Genomic DNA, 25,306 nt, shown 5'->3' with positions numbered 1-25,306 from the left:
TCCTTTTCGAACGCGAGTCCTGATTCATTCGTTGAAAAAAGACAAGAACATTCCTTGCACTTTCCTTAAGACCACCGACAGAGGGACACATCGTCGCCACGTTAACCCGTTCGCGTGCCATTTAGCTCAACGAAATCCGGAATCCGGAATCTGGGCCCAAACGGGCGTAAACGCACAGTAAACAGACTAGATTGAGGCTAAACTGCTTTGTAACAGAAATTATAAAAATCGCGACCACTTTTATGCCGTATCGATAGGAACCAAAACTCAGTCACGATCGTGATTTGCTGTCCGCGAGTCTGATTCGTGATATTCATGTTTGGACCAAAGTCTTCATGAGTCAGACTGGTTATAGTACGGGAAGGGGTTAAAAACATTTTCCTTGTACTGTTATATTGCAAACAGTTACTTTGTGTTATTACAATATTGGTTACAATACTTTCTTCCTAGAATCTATATCACTTCCTAAACAACACACAATCTTCGAATTAATAAAAATACTCGGCCTAATATGTCTCTTCTACTCTCTATCGAGCAATTTGTTTCCTTAGTCACTAAATACATCCCAAATAAACGAAACTGAGACGTAAACTATCGAAAAGACGAACGCAATCTTCAAATTGTATCATGAATTTTATTTCATTAACAAATGTACATATTCGTAGCCCTATACACAACCCAGTTGTACAACTTTGATTTATGTCACGATGAAACACTTCTGGAAACGGATACTTTTTCTATGGCAACCTCTCGTACTATGAAAAATTATAACGCACGAGGAAATACTAAAATACCGTGCCGACGCGTGGATCTGCTATTTATACGGAACGAGTTAACCATGAATATAATACCATGAATTCAAAGTTATTCTCTTAAGAAATATCGATAAAAAAAATAACGAAAGTTAATGGAATAAAAATGTATCGAAACATATTTAATGTTAAAGAATGTACATAAAGTGTTACGCTTTGATGTTTACCTTCTGCTGTACACGGAAATATGATACATAGACAGTAAATTAAATAAATGCAATTAGCCAGAAGATTCTGTCGAACGTTCTGTGCACAAACCATTGGAAATTAGTATCTCGAAGTTGTGGAAAGCATTTTATAATCGAAGGAAAGCATTGAGCAACAACAGTCCATTAGAAATAAAAAAAAAAAAAGATCTAATTCAAAATATCTATTTACAGTAATGTTTGTCGAGCGGTTCGTCTAGTGTAGTGTAAGTGTTTATCACAGCAACACCCCGTGTCGATCGACGTTGCATAAATATACGCGACGTCGATCCATTTGCTGGCAAATATATAGCAGACAATCGTGTGTATCGTCACCGAGATCGTGCACATACGTTTACGAACGAACATCACGAAAAAATTTTCAACGGACTACGTCTTTCTCTTCGCTCGCTATAAATAAGTTTTACGACCTAGAAAAGGCATGTGGAAAAACTTCGATGTCCGGTACTGTCTTACAGAATTCTGGAAAAAGTACTGCTTCTCTGGATAGTCTCGAAAATATGTTTCTCGGGTCATATCCCGAGGTAACTACAAAAAATGAACGCACCGCACACGCTCAAAATGATCATTATGATGACGAACCAGAATGGCAGTGTATCTGCGGTAAAAAAATCACCTGTAAAAGTTTTCTTAAAAAGAGAAATTAGTTCGAACTGTGAAAGGTACTCACGTCTGAACGGTATGCTGTGTATGCAGATTTTGTTGTCCACGGAAATGCTAACAACAGCCGTTTCCGTATTACTGGTGATTTCAAGACCGTCCAATTTAGTTGGCAAGAATTCTAGGCCAGTCACGAACATACTGTGCGCACCAGGCACGTGCAATGCCCTCCTCAAACTGAACGCAACGTATATATCGACGCTACCGGAAAACATCGTGCCAACAGCCACGAACTTCCCGTCGTCCGACACCGCCAGAGCGGACAAAGTCTCTTTGTACGGGACCGTTTTTATTATACTTCCGGAATCGGTGTCCCACATCTGTAGGAAACTAGGATTCTTCCCGACCACCGGATTAGACAGCATGAACAGCTGCGCTTTCGATTTCTCCTCCTCTAATTTACGAAACCGACACCTTTTGTACATGTACTTCAAACCATCCATAGGCGTCCAAGTTAACTCCTTGTCTTTGGTACCGCTGTTCACATTCCACAGAAAGGCTTTACCATCCTTCGCGATACTCGCGACCAGCGTGCAATCCGGACTAAAATCTATATCGTCGATTTCCTTCGTGTGAGCTTCGAGATCGTGCAGTTTATGTAACTGCGGGAACTTCCACAATCTCACGTGACAGTCCGTTCCACCGGTGGCCATAAATTTTCCGTTCAAACTTATTCTAACGATCCTCTGGAGCGGTTCATCCTTGCTGTTGACAAAAGTTATCGTTGGAAAACTATAAAAACGTTAAATTATTAACAGATTTATAGGAAATAGATACCTAAAATCAGTCTGTACGCTGTCTGCTGGCTTTACTTTCAGCTGTAACTTCTTGCTTTCAATATTGGAATTATCGTCTTTAATTTCCTCTATCCTTTCCTTCGAAGTAACATTTTCCTCTGCTTTCTCCGCACCTTTCCTCTGCCTAAGGCCATCCTTGGCACCGTCGCTAGATCCTTCGATAACTTTTCCATTCTCTACGGTTATCACTTTAGTATTCACGTTGTACAACTGACAGTGACTCTCCTGGCCAGCCGCGATCCACGTTCGCTTGCCATCCGTGTAAGCAGTGCAATTCATAACGACGCTAGGGCCTGTTTCGTGCCTGGTTACTTCCTCTGCGACAAACTGAGATCCATTGTGAGACAGTTCGAATATTTCCTGAAAATCGATACAGCTGGTTTCAATATCGACTCCTTTCCACCAAGTTGGAACCCAGTTGCCAAAGTTTCTTTTCACCAGAAGAGTTAACAAATACTTACAAATCCATTAGCCACCCCTGTTTTCGAAGAACCGCCACCACCACCAACGAGAATATGCCTGCTCGTGATCATCTGCAGCGTGTACAGGGGAAAGTTCACCCTGGCCAGAAGGCCACAGTTGTTCCTTCTGGGAGGCATGTCGGGCAGAACAGCCGCTTATCCAACGCGAACGTTCTCGGTTTCGTCGTCACCGTATAGACAGGTGTCTATTGATAGCCAGGGACCGTGACTAGCTAGAAAACCAGGCACCCGTTCAATTTCCCCATCACGTAACGAAACGTGTGCTTTTATCGAGCATCGTACAACGTCCAAGGATCTTCCCAGCACGTCTAACGAACACTGACACGATCCTTTACGCGGAACAGACGACAAAACAGCAATGAACACGTATTCAATCTCGCGCTCTGTTTCAAATACGCGCCACAAGATGACTATACCGCCCGTTTCCAAACGAAGAAGCCATTGTAGCGAAGGGTGAACTTCACCTTACTCACAGACGGGATTATAAACTATATATTTTATTAAATGGATGGGGTGGAAGGAATAAACGTTCAGTTCCTTCGTCACAAACGAGGAATACGAATATACCTTTCACCTTATGGATTTTCGCGGTCGAATTTGACTGCCATACCGACCTGAAAATTCGGAGGTGATTTTAGCGACCTCTTCGCACGGATAGCGAATTAATATTAACCTAACCTCTTCACTGAATTAGTATTTATGGGCAGCAGTAGTAGTTGTATGTAAGTACATGTGAATTGACTACGGAAGGGATGGAAATTCATTTATATGTATGAATGATACTCTCTTGATTCGTTGTTCTTGTATCTGACTTCCATGACAACTAACACTAGAAAGACTGAAACTTAGTATATACCTATATTGCCCAAAAGCAGTCAAAATTACTGCATTGTGAAAGATTAACTAATGTGTAAAGAAATTTGTTTAAAATTAATTTTTAATATTATGAATTTAGGGCGCAGAAATAAAATAAACAACTTCTTAGAACAAGTATCACTGCATAAAGATTCGAATAACAAGTACTTACTACTTTAGCTTATTGAGAAACTGCAATTTATCAATAGGTCTGGGTTATGTCTGGGTTAGGTCTGGGTTAGGTCTGGATTAGATCTGGATTAGATCTGGGTTAGGTCTGGATTAGATCTGGATTAGATCTGGGTTAGGTCTGGGTTAGGTCTGGGTTATGTCTGGGTTAGGTCTGAGTTAGGTCTGGGTTAGGTCTGGATTAGATCTGAGTTAGGTCTGGGTTAGGTCTGGATTAGATCTGGATTAGATCTGGGTTAGGTCTGGATTAGATCTGGATTAGATCTGGGTTAGGTCTGGATTAGATCTGGGTTAAGTCTGGGTTAGGTCTGGGTTAGGTCTGGGTTATGTCTGGGTTAGGTCTGGGTTAGGTACGCCCAAATCGACAATTTATCATGTACTTGTATGTTATCATGTGTTGGTAATCGAAAAAAAATGAAAACTGTTATTTCAATACAGAGTCGAACTGGTCATATAAGAAATTTACTCAATTCAATAATAAGAGTCATTTAAAATTATTTAAAATTTCCCAAGCAGTCAAAATTACTGCTTTTGGGCAATATAGGTATAACACATATAAATGAAGGAGGGGGGAGGTAACTACAATTATTAATAAACGCATTTATATGTTGTGCAGAAAGTCACAAAATTCTAAGAAATTGTGTCATTATATACATAATTGTTTTTCTAATTGAAATTAAAAAGCAGTCGAAATGACTTCCTTGGTCAATCTAGTGCTAATATCGAAAGAAAGCTTATGATAAAATACTGCTTTTGCTTCTTGCTATTTCATACATTTTTTTTGGCTAGATACATCGAAATATTAAATTTTAAAAACGAGGATACGCATTTCCAAGAGCATTGTACTATTTCAAATACAAAATTACTGTTCGAAGCATCTAATTTGCAACATAATCTAACTAAGTATAAATTTTTAGGATATACAGTATAGATACAGGAAAGATATAACAGTCAAACAACAGCTTATTACATGACAATGTTATCTTAAAGTGCATGTGACCGAATACGAATATTTTAATCAGTTATAAAACCGATACTAATCTCCATCGAATTTTAAGTACTTTACAGTATTACATATAGATACTATTAATACCAGAATATGATTTGAACTTATTTGTGCTATCGTTTACGATTAATCCTGGAGATTGATCGTACGTCGCGATTCGGGGTTTGCACCCGTATATCGATCATTTGTACTTGATATCAGTCTGTATCTCGCACTTTACATACACGACATTGGGAAATTAAATGAACTCAGGCTAATCGCAAGTGCAATCGGTGCAACTGTACTCAACACCGCGTTCGTCCGTTTTATTGTAAAAACCAATACAAATATTATTTTTAACGATCTACAGAAACATTTCGATCAAGAATTTGGTATTTCCGTACACATCGTTTTAATTTCTTTAATTACTGTAACCACAATATTTACATTTTGTTTTATTCAAAGCTTCTCCATTTTGTCTCCAACCGTTAAACTTACTTTCGTCCAATGAAATTACGGTCATCGAATTACGAAGTAAGAAAATAGATAAAAAAAAAAAATATTTAAACGCACCCGCACGCGCCTAAACCTTACATATCGAGTACATTTCTGATATGAAGTACATTCGTGATATTTAGCGCGTTCGAACAAAATGGTGTTATCGCAAAATTTCGACCTCGTACGAATATTTATTTCGAGCCTCAGTTTCAAAGCAAACTTTCGACCGTGTAACAACTGGTCGTGGTTTTGCCTGCAGGTCTATCGGTGACCATTTTCGATCATTGTCTTCTTTAGGGCAGTTCACAAAGCATGGAAGACTATTTCGTAATTTTAAGCCTGATCGTTATAACGCTTCTCACTCTTTATTATTATTTTACTTTGAACTTCGATTTCTGGAAAATTCGCGGCGTACCCGGGCCTAAGCCCGTCATTTTCTTCGGCAACGTTAAGGATTGGGCGACTAGAAAGTTATCGATCAGTCAGTTCGTAGCGAAAATATATAACGAATACAAACACGAGCCGGTGTTCGGCATATTTCAACGATATACACCCGTTCTGATCGTTAATGACCTGAATTTAATTAAGGACGTTCTTATCAGAGACTTCTCTGTGTTTGCAGGCCGTGGTTTATATATTTTCAAAAAGGTACTTAAACATTGATTTCGAGAAATGAATAATATCAGGTACAATAAAAAGTGGTTAATTTCAAATTTTGTTGAAAGTATCGTTTTCAAAATTTCGTCCATGTTTGATACTTTTGCTTGAATTATATATCAATTTTATAGCGACAAAAATTATACAGTGTTCTGAAAGTATTCTGATCGTAAAAATATTCGCAGGCAGAGCCATTGTCGGAACATCTTTTCCAGCTGGAGCCCGAAAGATGGAGGCCAATAAGATCGAAGCTCTCGCCAGTGTTCACCAGTGGACGGCTGAAAGAAATGTTTCCGCTTATAATAGAGTGTGCGGAACACTTGGAGGAGTATTTGGACAAAACAGTAAAGAACGGGGAGCCCATAGAGTGTCGCGAAGTAGCAGCGAGATTCACGACAGACGTGATCGGTAGCTGCGCCTTCGGGATGAACATGAACTCGTTCAAAGACGAGAACAACATATTTCGCCTAATGGGCAGAAAGGTCTTCCATACTTGCGCCCAACAGGAGGTGAGAGACGTCTGCAGAGAGTTCATGCCGTATTTGTACGATACAGTTGGCCATACGTTGCAACCGACCGGTGTCTACAAATTTTTCACCGACACGATCGTGGACGCGATTAATTACAGAATAGAGAACAACGTGTTTCGTCCCGATTTTGTCCACATGCTGAAACATCTTAAGCAACATCCGGACGAGTTGGAAAATATCGGTAAATATTACACGAGGCATTTCTTTTAAAAATTTACTATTTAAATATCAAAAAATCCTACCACTACGATAATAAATACCACGGTCGTCTAAGAGTAAAATATTAATCTCGTAAAAAATTGTGTAGTTTCGATCTCACGGTTGAAGCGTCGAGAATTTGCAAATGAGCTCATACTTTCGTTCGACACTCGTTTGGATTCAGTTATGGACTGAATGTTATTTTATTTTACAGAACTTACGGACTCGTTGCTCACTTCGCAAGCGTACATTTTCTTCCTGGCCGGGTTCGAAACTTCCTCGTCGACGATGGGCTTCGCGCTTTACGAGCTGGCGCAAAACCACCATATACAGGAGAAACTTCGAGCAGAAATCAGGGAACACAGCCCGGAAAATAGTCAATTGACGTACAAACAAGTGAAAGGAATGAAGTATTTGGAGATGGTGTTTCGAGGTACGTTTCGACGAATCTATTGTGTCTAACAAAGAGAAGATATGTAGATTTCACAAGTTTCACACTTGTAGATTTAGTTATACAGATACTCGATGAGCTTTGAAATATTAATGATTAAAGTATAATTATTATCAAGAAATACAGTTTCAATCTATCGAGTATCAGTTACTCTTATGAAACGTGGTAGTAAAACGTTAGACTCCCACACAATTAGTCCGAGTTCGATTCCCTGGATAACTCCAGAAGTTTTTTTCTGTTAACACTGTTTTAAATAATGAAATTCACACATAAAAATACTAATTATATTTTAAATAAAGTGTCTTTGGCGTTTATTAAAATGTATAACGTATATGAAAATATGGAAATTTCAGAAATCAATTAATATTTCCTAAAATGTGTTCACCCTTAGAAAAAATAGTAAATAGGGTATTTCTAGAGGCCAAAATACGACGAAATCAAGAATACCAGTTTGTTAATGGAGGCTTCGTTAAAAAGTTATTAACAATTAAATTCAAAAATTTCAAATCATACCAAAAAAATTATATTTAGTTACAAGGGTCAATTACAAGCATTTTTGGTCATTACACATACCCTCGAAATCCTACGCACTTTCGAGAAAAAAATTCGAATCTGTGAAATTTTCGACAAAATTAAAAAATTTCAAATCAATCTAAAAAAATTATTTTTAGTTGCAGAGGTCAATTACAATCATTTTTGGTTAATAGACATAACCCCGAAATCCTACCCAATTTCTAGAAAAAAATTCGAGATAGTGTGAAATTTTTCGACGGGAAAAAAAATTTCAAATCGTTTTGGAAAAATTATTTTCGGTTGCAGGGGTCAATTACAATCATTTTTGGTCATTACACATACCCCCGAAATCTTGCGCATTTTCGAGAAAAAAATTCGAGTAGATGGACAAATTTTTCGAGAAAATCAAAAAATTTCATATCGTTCTGGAAAAATGATTTTCGGTTGCAGGGGTCAATTACAATCACTTTTGGTCATTACACATACCCTCGAAATTCTATCCATTTTCGAGAAAAAAATTCAAGTATGTGCTGAAATTTTTCGTCGAAAAAAAAAAAATTTCAAATCGTTCTGGAAAAATTATTACCGATTGCAGAGATCAATTGCAATCATTTTTGGTCAATATACATACCCTCGAAATCCTAACCATTTTCGAGAAAAAAATTCGAGAATGTGTGAAATTTTTCGACAAAATTAAAAATTTTCAAATCATTCTAAAAAAATTATTTTTAGTTGCAGATGTCAATTGCAATCATTTTTGGTTATTACACATACCCTCGAAATCCGACGCACTTTCGAGAAAAAAATTCGAATCTGTGAAATTTTCGACAAAATTAAAAAATTTCAAATCAATCTAAAAAAATTATTTTTAGTTGCAGATGTCAATTGCAATCATTTTTGGTTATTACACATACCCCCGAAATCCTACCCACTTTCTAGAAAAAAATTCGAGAATGTGTGAAATTTTTCGTCGAAAAACAAAAATTTCAAATCGTTTTGGAAAAATTATTTTCGGTTACAGGGGTCGATTATAATCATTTTTGGTCATTACACATACCCCCGAAATCTTGCGCATTTTCGAGAAAAAAATTCAGTACGGACGGAGCTTTAAACGTTAATAACTTTTTAACAAAATTTTAACAAAATCGGTAACTCGAAGACCCTTGCTCTTTCCTTGTAAGATATTATAATTTATAATTAATACGGTAATAATAGAAATATTCCTATATAAAGGAGACTCATTGATTCAATTGTCGCGTTTGTTGCTTGAATCTCGATAAAATAATTAATGCTTTTTCATTCACGACTTTGCACTCAATAATTGGGAATACGCGGAGATATATCTTGAATTATTAAGCGTCTACAGTAGCTGATTTGTATAAGTGCATGATATCGAAATGATCGAGATTACGTATGCTGTAAACAACACTTGTAATCAGATTTATTCTATCGCAAGATAATTAACTTTTCAGTAATTCGAAGAATATTCAAAGTCCGTTTTCCCAAAAACAAAGTATCTAATAAACAAATTCAACAATCATCCCCTCCACGATTCGTGTCGCGTGGCTCGAAAGCGTTAAAGAAGCTTTCTGTTACAAAGTTCTACAACAAAATTCATTAAAGAAAAATTAATTGAGAAAGATATCTGATTGAAACGACGACTGTTGGTTCCTAGTTTATTGTGTGTTCCGACACGATTATAACTTTTCCAATTTAACAAACTGAAGGGGAAGTTACGTTTAATAAATCTCCTATTCTTTTATTTAAAAAAAAAATGTTCAGAGTCGACTCGATGTTTACATTAATCTTTCATACTTTTTAATAATTGTTTTCTTTTGTACAGAGACGCTAAGGAAGTACTCGATACTGCCTGTGCTCATAAGACAAGCAGCGGAGGATTACACATTTAGGGGGACGAAAATTACGATTCCAAAAAATACGTCAGTTTGGATACCAATATATCCTCTTCAAAACGATCCCGATATTTATCCAGACCCTGATAAATTTGACCCTGAAAGATTTACCGACGAGGCTATTGCGAAAAGACATCCAATGAGTTTTCTATCTTTCGGTGACGGACCAAGGAACTGCATAGGTACGTGTATAAAATAAATTATAATAGTTTACAGTATTAATATATTTAAATTTAAAATATCTATGAGCAACTAACATCAGAAATGCTAACAATTCTCGATTTATGAATGAATTTCCCCCCATTACGTTCATTGTACCTTAAACCACGTATCGCAATGTTTATAAACATGACAAAAGTGTCGATTAATTTGGAGGAAAGAATGAAAGATAAGTGAAATATAAACATTGTTTCCAGGTGCCCGTTTCGCGCATTATCAAAGCAAAATTGGACTGATCACGTTTCTTCGAAATCATAAAGTCGACATTTGTGAAAAAACAACGATTCCGTTCGAGACTGTGAAACAATTGTTCTTACTGACGATTAAAGAAGGGGTTCATTTGTCTGTAACAAAGGCACCATAATCGTTTACCTCGGTTAAGGAAATAAGTATTTATTATAAATTTGATATCAACGTTTATTACGTTAAAGAGAGTTAAACTGTCATCGTTCATATTACTCAAGATAATAATGTAATAATTTTCCAATTATGATTAAACGTTAAAGAGATGTAATCATGGTATAATTATTTTAAAAATAATTATCGAACATATATCAAGTTGCAATAAACCAATATGTTTATAAATGTAAATAAGTTTTGATGCAAGATGTAAGGCGCGAATTTTTATACCGCCCCCTATTTTCTCGATGGCGGGTAGTAAGTGTCGCGTACCGGTCTGATGAATATGTTACAGTGAAACACCGAAATCTGGAGAATGTCGACTTTCACCGGTGAATGTCAACATTCACATAGTCGCTTAGTGTATGTCCGAAATATTTGCTAAACACCCTTATTTCTGACTTACACCGGTAAATGTTGACATTCACCATGCACTAATGGTGAGTGTTGAACATGTTGGAGATTTATATTTTCTTCCCCGTAATTCAGTCGCTATAAGACGTCACAAGGGTGACGTAACTTTTTCGCCTCTCTTTCTGAAAGGATCTAACCCAGACCTAACCCAGACCTTGTACGTGGGGAAATCCTCATGGACACCCGCGGGCCCACCCGATGGGCGGGCCGGCGGGTAGTGCCGGACTCTTACCGGCTAAAACCCCACGGTGACCATCCTCAGGCGCTTGGCGAGGGACCGGGAACTCTAGTGAGACATCACAGAGTCCCCCGCCGCGCCGTGCCTTTTCAGGCCCTTCCCGGTGAGAGGCACTCCTCCCACCGCATTTCCACTCAGCCACAGGCGCCTGGTCACCAGCGCCCGCGGCCCCGTGACATGGGACTAAGCCGCCGGCCGCGGGGCCATGTTGGCCGCAGGACACACCCGCAGCCAACTGGCCAACCTGCGGCCTTAGGTTTAACCCGCGGCAAATACCCCATGCCCCAGTCCACTCACACACACATTCACACGCGCAACACATTCATACCGGTGTTTGGTCCGCGGGAGCTTTCGCTCCGACCTCCGGGATGCCATGCGAGGATGCAGACACCAGCCTTCTTAGGTTGATGACCTCATCCCCGCATCCCATCCCAGCGGCTGCCCCTATCCGCCACCTGGGGACGCGCCACGTAGGGGTTCACCTCCCCTGCCGCCTGGACAACCAAACGGGTGCGTGGAGACATAACCCAGACCTAACCCAGTCCTAACCCAGTCCTAACCCAGTCCTAACCCAGTCCTAACCCAGACCTAACCCAGACCTAACCCAGACCTAACCCAGACCTAACCCAGACCTAATCCAGACCTAACCCAGACCTAACCCAGACTTAATTCAGACTTATTCCAGACCTAACCCAGACCTAACCCAGATCTAACCCAGACTTAATTCAGACTTAATTCAGACTTATTCCAGACCTAACCCAGACCTAACCCAGATCTAACCCAGACTTAATTCAGACTTAATTCAGACTTATTCCAGACCTAACCCAGACCTAACCCCCGTTATCAGCGATGAATTGGTCTGGGTTAGGTCTGGAATAAGTCTGAATTAAGTCTGGGTTAGGTCTGGGTTAGGTCTGGGTTAGGTCTGGGTTATGTCTGGGTTAGGTCTGGGTTAGAAAAAGATCACGATTTACTGCAGTATCCATTTAGTATAAATTAGGGTATCGGAAAAAAAATTAAGAAAACGTTGCTCGCGTTATCAAAGCTTGCATAAGACTGACAAAGCTGATTGACTCCTAGCAGAACAAAGGATTTGGCAGGAGGGAGCCAGTCGCTTGTTTTTTGACTCTTCTGTTTTGGACCTCCACCAGAGCATATCTGTGATTGTCGACACACACCGGAGAGGGTCCGAATGTACAACAATGTAATGAAATATTCGATCTTTCACCGACGTATTTGGTATCTGTTGACATTCACCGGTGAAAGTTGACATTCTCCAATTTCGGTCATTCACGGTAACAAATATACATACAAATTTGTAACACGAGTAACTATAATTTTAACTTTAAATCTTGATAAACGAATCCGTGAAAGTCATCGAAGGTCCGAAGATACCGGAATTCAAACGCAGAACGACGAATTCGTAAGTAAATTAAAATCTATTCTCTATCGTCATAATCGAGAAAACCGGATGTTCAAGATTTACATACGAAATCAATCGAGACCGAATTTAATTGTAAGTAAAGGTTTCCATTAGATTAGTTTATTTCCAACTATTATACAGCCCTGAAGAAACTGATAACACGTGTGCGTTATTTAAAATTTTACTCGATAGCCGATATTTCCAAAGAAGACTGGTCACTGCAATTGAAGTGCAGACCGACTGTTTTTGTGTTTTCAATTGTACATTTGTTTATGTTTCTGTGTTTTCGTTCTTCAAAATTTCCAGTTTCTTTTTACATTATTTCCTTTTGAATAACTGAACACAATTTTATAATTTATTTTAATGAATCGGCATTTTTGTGCATTACGTGTGATACGAAAAAATTTAATGTGATTCCGTGCATGTAAAAGTAGATTATAGGTTATCGGCCTTTTGATTACGTTGTATCTTCGTACTCCTGTTCGATTTCTTCTCGACTGGTATTCGTTAAATAAGAACGATATTTGTACAAACCAGCAGTTACTTACTCAGAGCTCTACAGGTAACGTTGTATTTCAGTAACTCGTTTTCATATCAGTTTCACGCGATCTTTCATTAACGTAAGAATAATTTCTAAGAAGAAATAAAGCATATACATATATTAAAAAATGGTCATTCGTACAAATATCACGCGTAATTGAGAGAATCATAATAAGTATACTAAGATTTTATGTTAGGTTAGGAAATGTCTCTTGCTATTTTACGTTTTGCCCACAGGAAGTTACTGAAACTTTTCTGTGTATCCACCATGACTACGTCTGTGTCAGTTGACGAGCGTATGTTGAAAGGAATAAGAAGAATAATTCCAAATTTAAACAACGTTAAACACAAAGGTCAAGATGGTAGGATAGGCATATTCGGTGGTAGTGTAGAGTACACAGGCGCACCATATTTTGCAGCCATGAGTGCTCTTCGCACAGGATGCGATTTAGTGCATGTATTTTGTGCGAAGGAAGCGAGCATTCCTTTAAAATCGTTCAGTCCAGAGCCTATCGTTCATCCGGTTTTAGATCAGTACGATGCGATCAGACAAATAAGACCTTGGCTCGATCTCTTACACGTAATTATCATTGGACCTGGTCTTGGTAGAGACGACAAGATCTTTAAAACGATTGTTGAATTAATTTCGATTTGTCGTGAATTGAAGAAACCATTGGTAATCGATGCGGACGGGCTGTTTTTAGTTAGTCAGAAACCTGATCTCATAAAAGAATATCCAGGCGTTATTCTCACTCCAAATGCCATGGAGTTCACTCGTCTGGTGAAAGGAGTTCTTGATAAAACTGTACAGCCCACGCCAATGGTCAAATCTGCCGATGTTAAGCACTTGGCAGATGCGCTTGGAAAAAATGTAATAATCTTACATAAGGGAGCGAAAGATGTAATAGCGGATGGTCATAAAGGTACAGAAGCAGTGACGTGCGGATTGGCAGGCTCTGGTAGAAGATGCGGAGGGCAAGGAGATTTATTAGTCGGTGCATTGTCCGTATTTTGGTGGTGGGCTATTTGTGCAGGAACTACCGAAAATTCTTTGTCATCTCCTATAGCAGCTGGTTACGCTGCATCAAGATTAGTAAGAGAATGCAATGCGTCTGCATATAAGATAAAGCAGAGAGGAATGCTGGCATCTGATATATTGGAACAAATACAACCTGTTTTTGCAAGAATCTTTGAGACTCATTGTAACAAGTGCGCTAGTTTTGATGTATAATATTTTTGTAAAAAGCATTGTTATTTTTACTAAAACGGGTTTTAAGTACAATATTTTTTTATGTATATGTAATATATATATAAGTCCACTACGAAGTAAACAGCAATTAACAATAAATAGTAATAGTATTAATATTGGTTATAGAACATCTTCGTTCAATGGGAGAAGTCAAACAAGGAGCACTGATTCCTGAATCGAGCTCACGCTTATAAATTTTTTAATTCCGAATCTAAATAAAAGAACTCCGCAAACAATTAATTTATGAAATTTTGTAAGTTATATTAAGACCAGACATAATAAATTCAGGAATTTGACAGCAATGAATTTATTATAATTAATACTAAACTTTTAATGCCATTAAATGCATTACAAAATAAACACGTTTTACAATTGTGTGTTGATCTAATTTTAACTTATTTTGGTTTAATTATTTTTATATGTACAAGTCGTGCACGCGTGGTAAATGTTTCGTAAATTGAAGATATCGAGTTTGCATTTACAAACTTAATTGACACTTTAAAAGTGACGATATAATATTATTCCGTGAATAATAAAGATTGTCGATATCATTTTACTAATATAAATTATTTACATATTAGTAAGTTGAAAAGTTCAAGTGCAAATAATTCACAGTGAAACTCTGTGGGAACGATTTTTTACTTTGCTCTGTATAAAAGTGAATAGTTATTACATTTTGATCTTTTATTCAGACATATTTCAAAATATGATTCGGTGTATTTTTATTTTTGTACTGAAGTGATATACGATGTACGTTCGTCTAAAAAATATTTCTTATCCATGTATCAGTAACATATTTTCTGTTGCCATACAAAAAAAGTGCTCTCTTACTAATTACATTTGTTGCTCAAAGTAAAAACTATTACTTCATAAAAGTCAGCTGTTTCGTGCTCAAATTCGGAAATGTTTATTGCCTTAAACAACTAACAAAAACGATGTAACGCGTAACAAAAAATTTTAATAAATACGACTAACAATGAAATTAACGTTAGCAATGAAAATTATATTACCGATAAAAAATAGAAAATATTCATTTCCCTCCGCGGTTTCAACGTTCTACTAGGCATTCAGTTCTAATTAACAAAATTTTAATATCAAGTGTATTACGTTAGAACTAAGTTAATAGGTTATATGTCACTATGTTGAATACATGCTTAAGAAAATGTTTTATCATGTTTTCAAATCGTTTCTAGCGTTCACGCGTAATATAAAAGTCGTTTATTATTATCTAACTAAATAAAACAGTTTTCTCGTGCGTAAGTACAGCACATCTTTCAGGAAGCTTATACAGGGTGTTCTAATGGAAATTTTAATGGGAGAGATTCTAGAGGGCAAAATAAGACGAAAATCAAGGATACCGATTTGTTGATTGAGGATTCGTTACAATATTATAGAAACATTTCCGGCCACACGGTATATTTTCGGTAAAGAATTTTTTTCTCGAAAATGGTTAGGATTTCGAGGGTATATCTATTGACCAAAAATGATTGCAATTGACCACTGCAACCAAAAATAATTTTTCCAGAACGATTTGAAATTTTTGTTTTTCGATGAAAAATTTCAGCACCTACTTGAATTTTTTTCTCGAAAATGGTTAGGATTTCAAGGGTATGTCTATTGATAAAAAATGATTGCAATTGACCCCTGCAATCGAAAATAATTTTTCTAGAACGATTTGAAATTTTTTGATTTTGTCGAAAAATTTGTCCACATACTCGAATTTATTTCTCGTAAATGGTTAGGATTTCGAGTGTATGTCTATTGACCAAAAATGATTGCAATTGACCCCTGCAATCGAAAATAATTTTTCCAGAACGATTTGAAATTTTTTTATTCGCCGAAAAATTTCAGCACCTACCCCCTGTCGATTTTTCTTAATAATTCGTTTTTCATTTTTAATAATTTTGTTTGAAGTCCTACAGAAAAGTTGTCTAATACTTTTTTGTAGGTACCCATGAGCTCTATGTCAAAAAAAGGTTTCATTGAAATATGTTCACTATTGTAGGAGTTGTGGATGTTTGAAAATTGTACCATTTTTATGGGGTTTTTCTTATTTTGCGGGGTCAAGGAACAACTTGTCGAATATTTTTGCAACTTCTACATATTCTCCACTAAAATACGCGTAGTTTGCACTTTGAAACATTAAAATCGTCCAATCCGTTCAGGAGTTATGACGTTTTAAAGACATTTTGGGGTAACATTTCTAGCCAGAAATTATATTTTCGGTAAGGAATTTTTTTTCTCGAAAATGCGCAGGATTTCGGGATTATGTCTATTCACCAAAAATGATTGTAATTGACCCCTGCATAGGAAAATAATTTTTCCAGAACGATTTGAAATTTTCTAATTTTGTCGAAAAACTTCACACCTTCTCGAATTTTTTTCTTGAAAATGTGCTAGATTTCGGTGGTATGTCTAATGACCAAAAATGATTGCAATTAACCCCCACAACCGAATATAATTTTTCCAGAGCGATTTGAAATTTTTCAATTTTGTCGAAAAATTCCACACATTCTCAAATTTTTTTCTTGAAAATGTGCAAGATTTAGGGGGTATGTCTAATGACCAAAAATGATTGCAATTAACCCCCACAACCGAATATAATTTTTCCAGAACGATTTGAAATTTTTGAATTTAATTTTTTAATAACTTTTTAACGAAGCCTCAATAAAGAATTTGATATTCTTAATTTTCGTCTTATTTTGGCCTCTAAAATCTCCTATTAAAATTTTTCCCAGGGGTGGCCGAACACCCTGTATCGTATAGTTCTTTATTCGTGTGCCCTACGCTCCTACAAGTATTGAAGTTACATTACCATTTAGTGGTGTCCCTGTACTGTTGTCTTTCGCATCTACGCTAAAATAATATCGTCATTAAGTACCACAGGGTCCGAAGTTGAGAGGAATACTGTATAAAAACGAAAACAGATCATAGCACCTAAATAATTTTTGGCATGAATATACCGAATACTGTCTGTCCGCATCAAAAAATGTCCAAGCCGCGGCTCGGACTTTACCATGACGCTGCTTAACGCAACCTTCTCGGAGACTAAAATTATATTATCGTTTAGAATAACATCGGTGGACTACGAATAGAATGTCAATACTGATGTGTGATTCCCGCGTATTAAAAGCGTCGGTGGCATATCCCTGGTTAATGCTTCCAGCCATGCCATGTAGAGTGGGGCGGAAACCGCGCCTTTTCGTGGCATTGGCAACGACCTGCAATTTCAAAATTTAAACATACTAATTTTTTTAAAATTGCTATACAGGGTATTCGGCTATCCTTGGAAAAAATTTTATTGGGAGATTCTGGAGGCCAAAATAAGACGAAAATCAAGAATACCAATTTGTTGATCGGGGCTTCGTTAAAAAGTTATTAACGTTTAAAGTTCCGCGTGTAGAATGGCAATCTGCGTGCTTGCGATAGTGGCGCTCTCTCAGCACGAGAAACTCTACTTAGTGACTCATCGAGAGCCTCACAGTTTAGTGAGCGAGAACCACTATCGCAAGCACGCAGCTGTTCTGGAACTTTAAACGTTAATAACTTTTTAACGAAGCCTCGATTAAGAAATTTGTATTCTTGATTTTCGTCTTATTTTGGTCTCTAGAATCTTCCATTAAAATTTTTTCCAGGTTTGGCCAAATATCCTGTATAATTATTAGTAACATCAACAGGTTGAAAACTATAAAATTTACTCTGGTCTATGTTCATAATCATGGACAATGTCTTAAGAAATATAAAAATTGTTGAAGTTATAAATGCTTACATTACAACCAACGTGGACTGACTGGAGTTTTCCAACAACAATTCTCGAAGTCTCAATTGCCTATGAGTCTTATCTTTTAGAGATTGAAGTTCAAGTTCCGTGACACAGCATTCTACGATCAAATTGTACACATCGATTTGTGTCAGTTAAGATAATTAATAATAACGGTTGTCGAAGTAAATGAATGTTTTGAAATTGATCAATGAGCTTGTACTCTACCTGTGTCGGCAGGATCGTTTTTTCGGAAATCTGATATGAGTTTATCGAAGAAATCTTGCGTTTCCTGCTTTGGTTCTACACTGATATCGTCCACCATTTTGAGGCTGGTATATTTTATCCTGAACTTCGACATAATCTCCGACATTCTAGAAAACAAATATGAACGATAAAATATTTTGTATATAAACAGAAGAAGAAATTTTATCCAGACGAAAGAATCGAATTGTTTGGAACTTACTCTTTTTCTTGCGCCACAATGTCCTGCTTGTGGTTGGCCAATGCAAAAATTCTCATCTTGCAATGTTCCCAGTTTGAGCGTGTGCTAATAATGTATGGCAAAAGGATCGTCAAACCTGCCAAATAAGAATTTCTAACACTTACAAATGAGCCTATATTCTTCAACAGTTGGATTGCAAACAATTGTGATCTTACTAATCGTTTAAAGTAAAACAACGACCGTTGGAAGATAGCAAAATTTTATCTGATGTTTCTTTACTGTACGCTAATTTAACACTTTACCGACCGGTAGCGGTTGATTAATCGGCTATCGGTCGGTAAGCGTTGGTCGGTAAAGAAGTTGATTAATACGCTATCGGTCGGTAAGCGTTGGCCGGTAAAAAATTCGATTAATAGGCTATCGGTCGGTAATGTGTTAATATCATAATTGTTTGCAAGTGCGTGTAAATATTTTATGAATTACCTCCGTCGTCGTACAACCACCATACGTCGATCGTACCACTTTTATGTTTTCTCTGGAAAATTGTCACGTGTTCAGGCACAGTTGCCATTGCGTGCCGCTTCTCCCTAAATATTTGTAACGAACATCCTATCACATTATTTGTACGCACGTAAATGATATAATTATTTACATAATTAATTTCTTACATTAGCTTTTCGATTGCGTGTTTCTTTTTGTGTTTTAAGTGATCTCGAGCGCTTCCATGAGTTGGCGAGTCCCTGATTATTTGTGGCCCATCGACAGGTACGAACGGAGTTCCTAGAATTAAATAAAATAAGATACGCATAAAATTTGGGGGAAACATTTCCGGCCACACGGTATATTTTCGGTAAAGAATTTTTTTCTCGACAATGGATAGGAATTCAAGGGTATGTCTATTGAACAAAAATGATTGCAATTGACCCCTGCAATCGAAAATAATTTTTTTAGAACGATTTGAAATTTTTTGATTTTGTCGAAAAATTTGTCCACCTACTCGAATTTTTTTCTCGACAATGAATAGGAATTCAAGGGTATGTCTATTCACCAAAAATGATTGTAATTGACCCCTGTAACTAAAAATAATTTTTTTAGAATGATTTGAAATTTTTTAATTTTGTCGAAAATATCACATCTAATCGAATTTTTTACTCGAAATTGGGTAGGAATTCAGAGGTATGTCTATTCACCAAAAATGATTGTAATTAATCCCTGCTACTAAAAATAATTTTTCCAGAACGATTTGAAATTTTTTAATTTTGTCGAAAAAATTTGTCCACCTACTCGAATTTTTTTCTCGAAAATGGTTAGGATTTCGAGGGTATGCCTATTCACTAAAAATGATTGTAATTGACCACTGTAACCAAAAACAATTTTTCTAGAATGATTTGAAATTTTTTAATTTTGTCGAAAATATCACACCTTTTCAAATTTTTTTGTCGAAACTGGGTAGGATTTCGTGGGTATATCTATTCACAAAAAATGATTGTAATTGACCGCTATAACTAAAAATAATTTTTCTAGAATGATTTGTAATTTTTGAATTTCGTCGAAAATTTCACACAGATATTTCGTAAGAGAATCAATAATTACCCATTGTTGGTACACTCTGTACCCTTGGAATTTGACTGGACATAGACAAATTGCTGTCGACGTGCATCAAAGTGCTTCCTGTTAAGTCGTAACTGCTCTGCGCCAAAGCACCGTGTTCCTCGTCGCCATTTGCGATTACAACCCCGGAACAATCCAGACCTTCCGCGATTCGTAGCATCGCCACGGCCAATTTTTGGTCGAACGCGTTGCTGCAACGAACACAAAATGAAATAACTCCTTTCCAAGAGCTGGAACAAAAGTATGAAATCTTTTGAGTAAACTTACTGGAGGACGTTGAAGTATTCTTGAAGATCCTTGTGGTTGCAAGTGGACCAGTGGGTTTTGTAGCCCATTAGAACCACGTTTGGCGCCAATTTTCCGACCCCTGAGGCTTGCATCAACGCTGACGCGCCCCTTTCGAAACTCAAGTCCTCCACTACGTGATAGAACGACTTTATGCGTTGCTGATGCAACCACCCGTAGCCGTTTCTCAGTCGTACCGATCGGAAACGATAAGACAAATTGGTCTGAAACAGTACCAAAGGAATCGTTTGAATCGTTGTACAAGTTATCGTTAACACTTTGCACTCCAAATTATATTTCAATTTTGTTACCGGCAGCTCCCAACGCTTTCAAGTGTTTCATTTGAAATTTACGTTAAAAATGAAGCAATTTAAACAAATAGAGGAACAAACTAATTCAATTAAATATCTGCTTAATTTACACTGATGTTGTATTTTGTAATTTTCAAGTGTAAAAAAAAAGATTGATTTCCCTTATTTCTTCGGGTATTTCTCTGTTTGAGCAAACTGCGCAAACCTTATGCTTTCTTTCGGAATGTAGGAAAATGAAATTTAATTCTATTGTTGACTCGACAAAGGAGCACCATGAGAACTGATGTCGAGTCACGCTTCACACGGGAGTGCAAAAAGGGTTAATAATAATTGTTATCATAAGCGTATGTACCGGATACACTTCACCGCAAATCAACAGCGAGTGATTTTTCGTAATAAGATTGGCCAGATGCAGCAACGCTGGCCTGGAGCTGGGTGGTCCAGTCAGCGCCAAAATTTGAGGAGCGTAATTCTTGACGTGAGAGTCCATCGAATTCAGTCTGAAAAATTAAATCGTACACGTAGAACCCTTTTGGTTTTACCAAAGCGAGCTCTTCCTTACCGATACACGGTCGATAATGCAGTCTTGTACGTTTGCGCCTGCGTACTGCTACCCCAATTCACGTCCGGTTTCCGGTAGACGACTATCAAGTACAACGCGAATATAATGACGAACGTGACCAGCGACGTCACCCAATCGATCAGGAACATTATGGCGACGCACGTGATAAAACCGAACAGCGACAGCCAGGTGTTGTAATACTGTAAAAAAGATATGCATCGATGTTAATCGAAAACGAACGCTAAAAGAAATTACAAAATGTGTTGAGCGTAGTTTATTAATTACTCTGAAGGTTGGTCGCCATCCAATCGGTCGAATCAGTGCCGCGTGAAATGTGCAGAAGTTGATCAAGGCGTAGGACGCCAAGTAGAAGTTTGAGATCAAAGGCGCGACTGCGTTCAAATTCGCTGAAATCAGAAAGCATGCTCGATCGTTAATATAGATCGACTGAGGTTTCACTTTAACACTAGATTTACGGCCACTGATCGCATATTCGCGTATATTTATCGATACCTTTCACGTTGACGATCACCTTACAATACGATTTTTCTTTTAATCAGAATATATGTATCAATGAAATTCAACATAAGTTGTTAAAAAATAATATTTACGCGTTCTGAAATTTTAACACTTTACCGACCGATAGCCTATTAACCGACTGTTTTACCGGCCAACGCTTACCGACCGATAGCCTATTAATCAACTGTTTTATCGGTCGACGTTTACCGACCGATAAAACAGTTGATCAACCGCTACCGGTCGGTAAAGTGTTAAATATGGAACCAGACAGTCAAATTGACGGGTTCCGTGAATCTAGTGTTGAAAGGAGAAGAGGGAAGTACCTATGAGAAGGAATAACACCGCGACAAAGAACGTCAGGACGTAGCCGCGATAAGGTTCGCCGTGTTTCCCGTATCCTTTGCTGAAGTAGATCAGACCGGGATAAATTCGATCTTGTCCCAGTGCCTGGATCAATCGTGGCACCGACAGTAAGTTCGTCAGAGCTGTCGAGAGGGTCGCGGCGAAACAGCCTGCGTAGATGAAGGGCCCCCAAACAGACATAAGTTGCATCACCTTGAAAACGAAGATTCAAGAACTAATCGTGGTCCATAGTTGGTCATTGACTCCTCTTTAAAAAGAAGAAGTTTCTGTCGTACCGAGTAACTGTTGTGCAATCCAAAAGTGCAATTCACTTGTGGGATGCAATTTATTATGGTGTTGTTCGCGCCCACCAAGCCACTGGCGTCTCTCAAAGCAGCCCCACCGGCGAACAGGACGAAAGTGAGGTAACTGAGCATCGAAATAAGCAACGCCAAAAGAGTTCCAATTGGGATGCTGCTGGCTGGATCCTTCAAATCGCCGGATATGTTCGCGCCAGCCTGTATCCCGGTCACCGACGGGAAGAAAATGGCGAACACCGAGAAGAACGTTTGGTTGCTGTTCTCCGAGAACCGGTAATCCGTTCCCAAGTTGCTCATGAACACCTCGGCTGAGGATTCAAGAAATAATTCTAGGATACACAGAAGCATTGAATGGATAATTGGAAATATTTAGAATAATTTACACGAAAATCCAATAAATCCGTGTGCTTTCTGGGGTATACTCGACGGACCCATAATGGTACCGATCAAGAAGTCAAAGATGGCGGCGACGATGATGGCTATGAGGAAGTTTTGTGCCTGAAAGAAACATGTTTCGTTGCTAATTGCATTGGAAAGACTTATTTAAATGTTTTTCGTTAAATACAACGAGGCAATAAGTACCTTTGATTCCCATTCCATTCCGACCGCGCAGACCATAATCATGGCGATCAGAGCGAATATGCCTACGATTCGAACGTCGTTCACTCCGTTGTCGATGATTTTCAAGTTATGTTCCCGCAGCAGATCGTTCAAGGAGTCGCAGAAACCGATAGTGTTCATCGAAGCCGATACTGCGTTGGCAAACGCGAATACAATTCCTACGGAGGCCCCGAATTCCGCCCCCAGGGTTCGCGATATGATGAAATATATGCCACCTGTAGAAATTCACGCTATTTATACATCATTGAACCTAAACAATGTGTTTGGATGTGTACAGGTGCGAATTAGAAGGCCTCGAACTCCTTAACCGCTCATATTTTTCGGGTTAACCGAGAACGATCTGTTTTCATTATTGGATTTGTTTCTGAGCTATATAAAAAGTTTCTCTTATTACAATGTTGCATCTGACATACACGTGATTTGAAGGAAAACAAATATTTTTTATTGCCATCCCTTAAACCGTTGGATTAAAGAAATATTGTTTTTCAAAGCAGTCAGCGTTAAGGGGTTAATTCGGGCCTATAATAACACTAATTTCGCTACCATTCACTTGTATCAAAATAACAGTGGATTTAATAATTTCATTTTGATGGCAAATGTATCCATGTTTGATACCATTGCGCAACAATTTATGGACCTCTTCGATGTGAGGATAATTTCATAAAGATTGGAGCCAAAAATAATTAATACATTGGAAATTGCAAGAATCTAAAATGGCAAGAATCGCCAAAAGTGAACAATAAATTTCTTTAAAAGACGTTGCAAACGAAGCTTCGCGTCGTTGTTTCTGGGGACAACGTTCCTTTTCTTGGAAAAACAATTTCCAACGTGCAACGCGCAGTATCAACAAGGTACATAGTGCCACACCTCTGAGAAAAAAGAACGAGAAAATGGGAGCCCCGTAACACACCTCCCTTTACTTCCCCATTAGTACTAATTGCGCTGAGGCTAAGCGTCGTGATGACGCAGACTGCCGCGGATATTCCGATAATGATGACGCTGTGCAATATGCCCGCCTGGGCCACCACCCAGGACAGTCGCAGGAAAAGCATTACACCCCATATATTGAGGAGGCATGGTATCAAGACACCTTGGATCCATCCTAACTTTATCCCCGTGTGCTTCTGCTGGGATGTTCCAATCTGACCAGCCTCTATATTGGGGTCCTGAAATTTGAACAACATTTACAATTTTTAAACAATAAATCGTGGACGAGGATAAGATGGAAACGTATTTGATATTTATTTCCATTCTTAGAAATCAAAGAAAAAACATTCTGTGCTCTGTATATACAACGAAGTTAAAGAATTGTAATTTTATAGCAATTTGTAGTGTCTCTGTATCGTACAAGTTAATCGTGTCAAGGTTAGACGTTTCAGAAGGTCGGAGTCGCTTGAAGGTTCGTCGAAGAATGATTCTGCGCATCTCTGGCGCGCAGTCTCGAGCGTCTCAGAGCGCATGACCGTTACACGCGTTGAAAAGGAGAAGGGGTAGCGTGAACGTGGTCAGTTACCCCTCAGCGGGCAAGGCTTTACGTGGTTCGTGACAAATTTTCATTTGTCAATCCATATAATTGGCGTTTATTGCACTAGTTGCATTAATACTATATAGGTAATCACAGTAAACAAAGATATCCCTTTTCTTTTAAATATTTCCTGAGTTATACAAGTTTAAAGGAGACGAAGTCTTTCGAATTTCGTTCTTTTTTCTTAGAAGACACCCTTAAGGTGGCTTCTACAAGTTTACTGCTTGTTTGCCACTTTCCCGCGACCTTTTTCACGAGAAGGGCGGTACAACCAGCGTGTAAGCTTCCCATAAACCTCGATCATGTATGAACCGCTTTATACTTAGCCACTGTTTACTTAGAAGAAGTGTGAAATCAAGGATACTTAACGCATTGGCGCGCGAAACGTGATTTTTATTTTTAAATATCTCGTAATCTAGTCAGTATCTACGTTAACGGCCCCGCGGGGGAAGTCCAATATTTTTGGATTTTCTATCTATATGCTTACGAGGTTTCATTCAAATCGCCGCCTAAAATTACGCGCAATTAAAACGAATCGTATCGTCGACAGCGATGGAGTTTAGTGTATTCATTTTAGAAGCTCTCGATTACTAAAAAATTCGAAATTTTATTTTAATTCATACTTTTTAGAAACGTTCAAATTCTCTCTAAACGTACTCAGAAATTTAACCCTTTGCACTTCGAATTATATTTCAATTTTGTTATCAGCAGCTCCCAACGCTTTCAAGTGTTTTATTTGAAATGTACGTTAACTAAAATATTAGGCAATTTAAACAA

At 37.9% G+C, this 25,306-nt stretch overlaps 4 protein-coding genes across 8 annotated transcripts in view; 2 read left to right on the top strand and 2 right to left on the bottom strand.

The window, feature by feature from the left end:
- Positions 1-650: 650 nt before the first annotated feature.
- LOC122404615 (prolactin regulatory element-binding protein) lies at positions 651-3,328 on the bottom strand. Its single transcript, XM_043408741.1, has 4 exons — positions 2,937-3,328; positions 2,456-2,835; positions 1,689-2,383; positions 651-1,616 (listed from the first exon to the last, which is right to left on the bottom strand). Exons 1-4 carry the CDS (start codon positions 3,072-3,074, stop codon positions 1,531-1,533), a joined length of 1,299 nt encoding a protein of 432 aa, XP_043264676.1. The 5' UTR covers positions 3,075-3,328; the 3' UTR covers positions 651-1,530.
- Positions 3,329-5,796: 2,468 nt separating this feature from the next.
- LOC122404739 (cytochrome P450 6A1-like) lies at positions 5,797-10,329 on the top strand. The gene is made up of 5 exons (XM_043408961.1): positions 5,797-6,132; positions 6,327-6,852; positions 7,084-7,302; positions 9,677-9,928; positions 10,163-10,329. Exons 1-5 carry the CDS (start codon positions 5,797-5,799, stop codon positions 10,327-10,329), a joined length of 1,500 nt encoding a protein of 499 aa, XP_043264896.1.
- A 2,291-nt stretch (positions 10,330-12,620) lies between these two features.
- LOC122404487 (ATP-dependent (S)-NAD(P)H-hydrate dehydratase) lies at positions 12,621-15,628 on the top strand. Of its 2 annotated transcripts, XM_043408465.1 has the most exons (3): positions 12,621-13,001; positions 13,217-14,188; positions 14,355-15,628. In XM_043408465.1, the coding sequence occupies exons 2-3, from the start codon at positions 13,248-13,250 to the stop codon at positions 14,401-14,403; spliced, it is 990 nt and encodes a 329-aa protein (XP_043264400.1). In that variant the 5' UTR covers positions 12,621-13,001; positions 13,217-13,247; the 3' UTR covers positions 14,404-15,628. The 2 variants fall into 2 exon arrangements, with proteins under 2 accessions (XP_043264400.1, XP_043264399.1); XM_043408464.1 differs by lacking the exon at positions 12,621-13,001 and having other exon boundaries at positions 13,185-14,188.
- Positions 15,629-16,889: 1,261 nt separating this feature from the next.
- The window catches only part of LOC122404486 (bumetanide-sensitive sodium-(potassium)-chloride cotransporter), a 41,209-nt gene continuing 32,792 nt past the window's right edge, over positions 16,890-25,306 (bottom strand). For 3 of the 4 annotated variants that reach the window (XM_043408462.1, XM_043408461.1, XM_043408460.1), the window contains exons 4-19: positions 23,915-24,170; positions 22,966-23,219; positions 22,767-22,881; positions 22,360-22,691; positions 22,045-22,276; positions 21,488-21,609; positions 21,203-21,402; positions 20,993-21,140; positions 20,312-20,553; positions 20,027-20,235; positions 19,102-19,213; positions 18,917-19,020; positions 18,455-18,569; positions 18,217-18,362; positions 17,998-18,109; positions 16,890-17,449 (exon numbers count right to left, since the gene is read on the bottom strand). In XM_043408462.1, the coding sequence (XP_043264397.1) occupies positions 17,314-17,449; positions 17,998-18,109; positions 18,217-18,362; positions 18,455-18,569; positions 18,917-19,020; positions 19,102-19,213; positions 20,027-20,235; positions 20,312-20,553; positions 20,993-21,140; positions 21,203-21,402; positions 21,488-21,609; positions 22,045-22,276; positions 22,360-22,691; positions 22,767-22,881; positions 22,966-23,219; positions 23,915-24,170 (2,835 nt within the window). In that variant the 3' untranslated portion in view covers positions 16,890-17,313. Of the gene's footprint in view, positions 17,450-17,997; positions 18,110-18,216; positions 18,363-18,454; positions 18,587-18,916; positions 19,021-19,101; positions 19,214-20,026; positions 20,236-20,311; positions 20,554-20,992; positions 21,141-21,202; positions 21,403-21,487; positions 21,610-22,044; positions 22,277-22,359; positions 22,692-22,766; positions 22,882-22,965; positions 23,220-23,914; positions 24,171-25,306 lie in introns of those variants that run through there. The other variant, XM_043408463.1, reaches the window with a different exon arrangement.

This window comes from Colletes gigas, unplaced genomic scaffold, assembly GCF_013123115.1.
Source record: "Colletes gigas isolate AHSC1104 unplaced genomic scaffold, ASM1312311v1 Colletes_gigas_Sc00003, whole genome shotgun sequence".
NCBI lineage: Eukaryota > Metazoa > Arthropoda > Insecta > Hymenoptera > Colletidae > Colletes > Colletes gigas.
The sequence above is the reverse complement of the archived record's forward strand: the minus strand, read 5'-3'. Positions and strand labels throughout refer to the sequence as shown.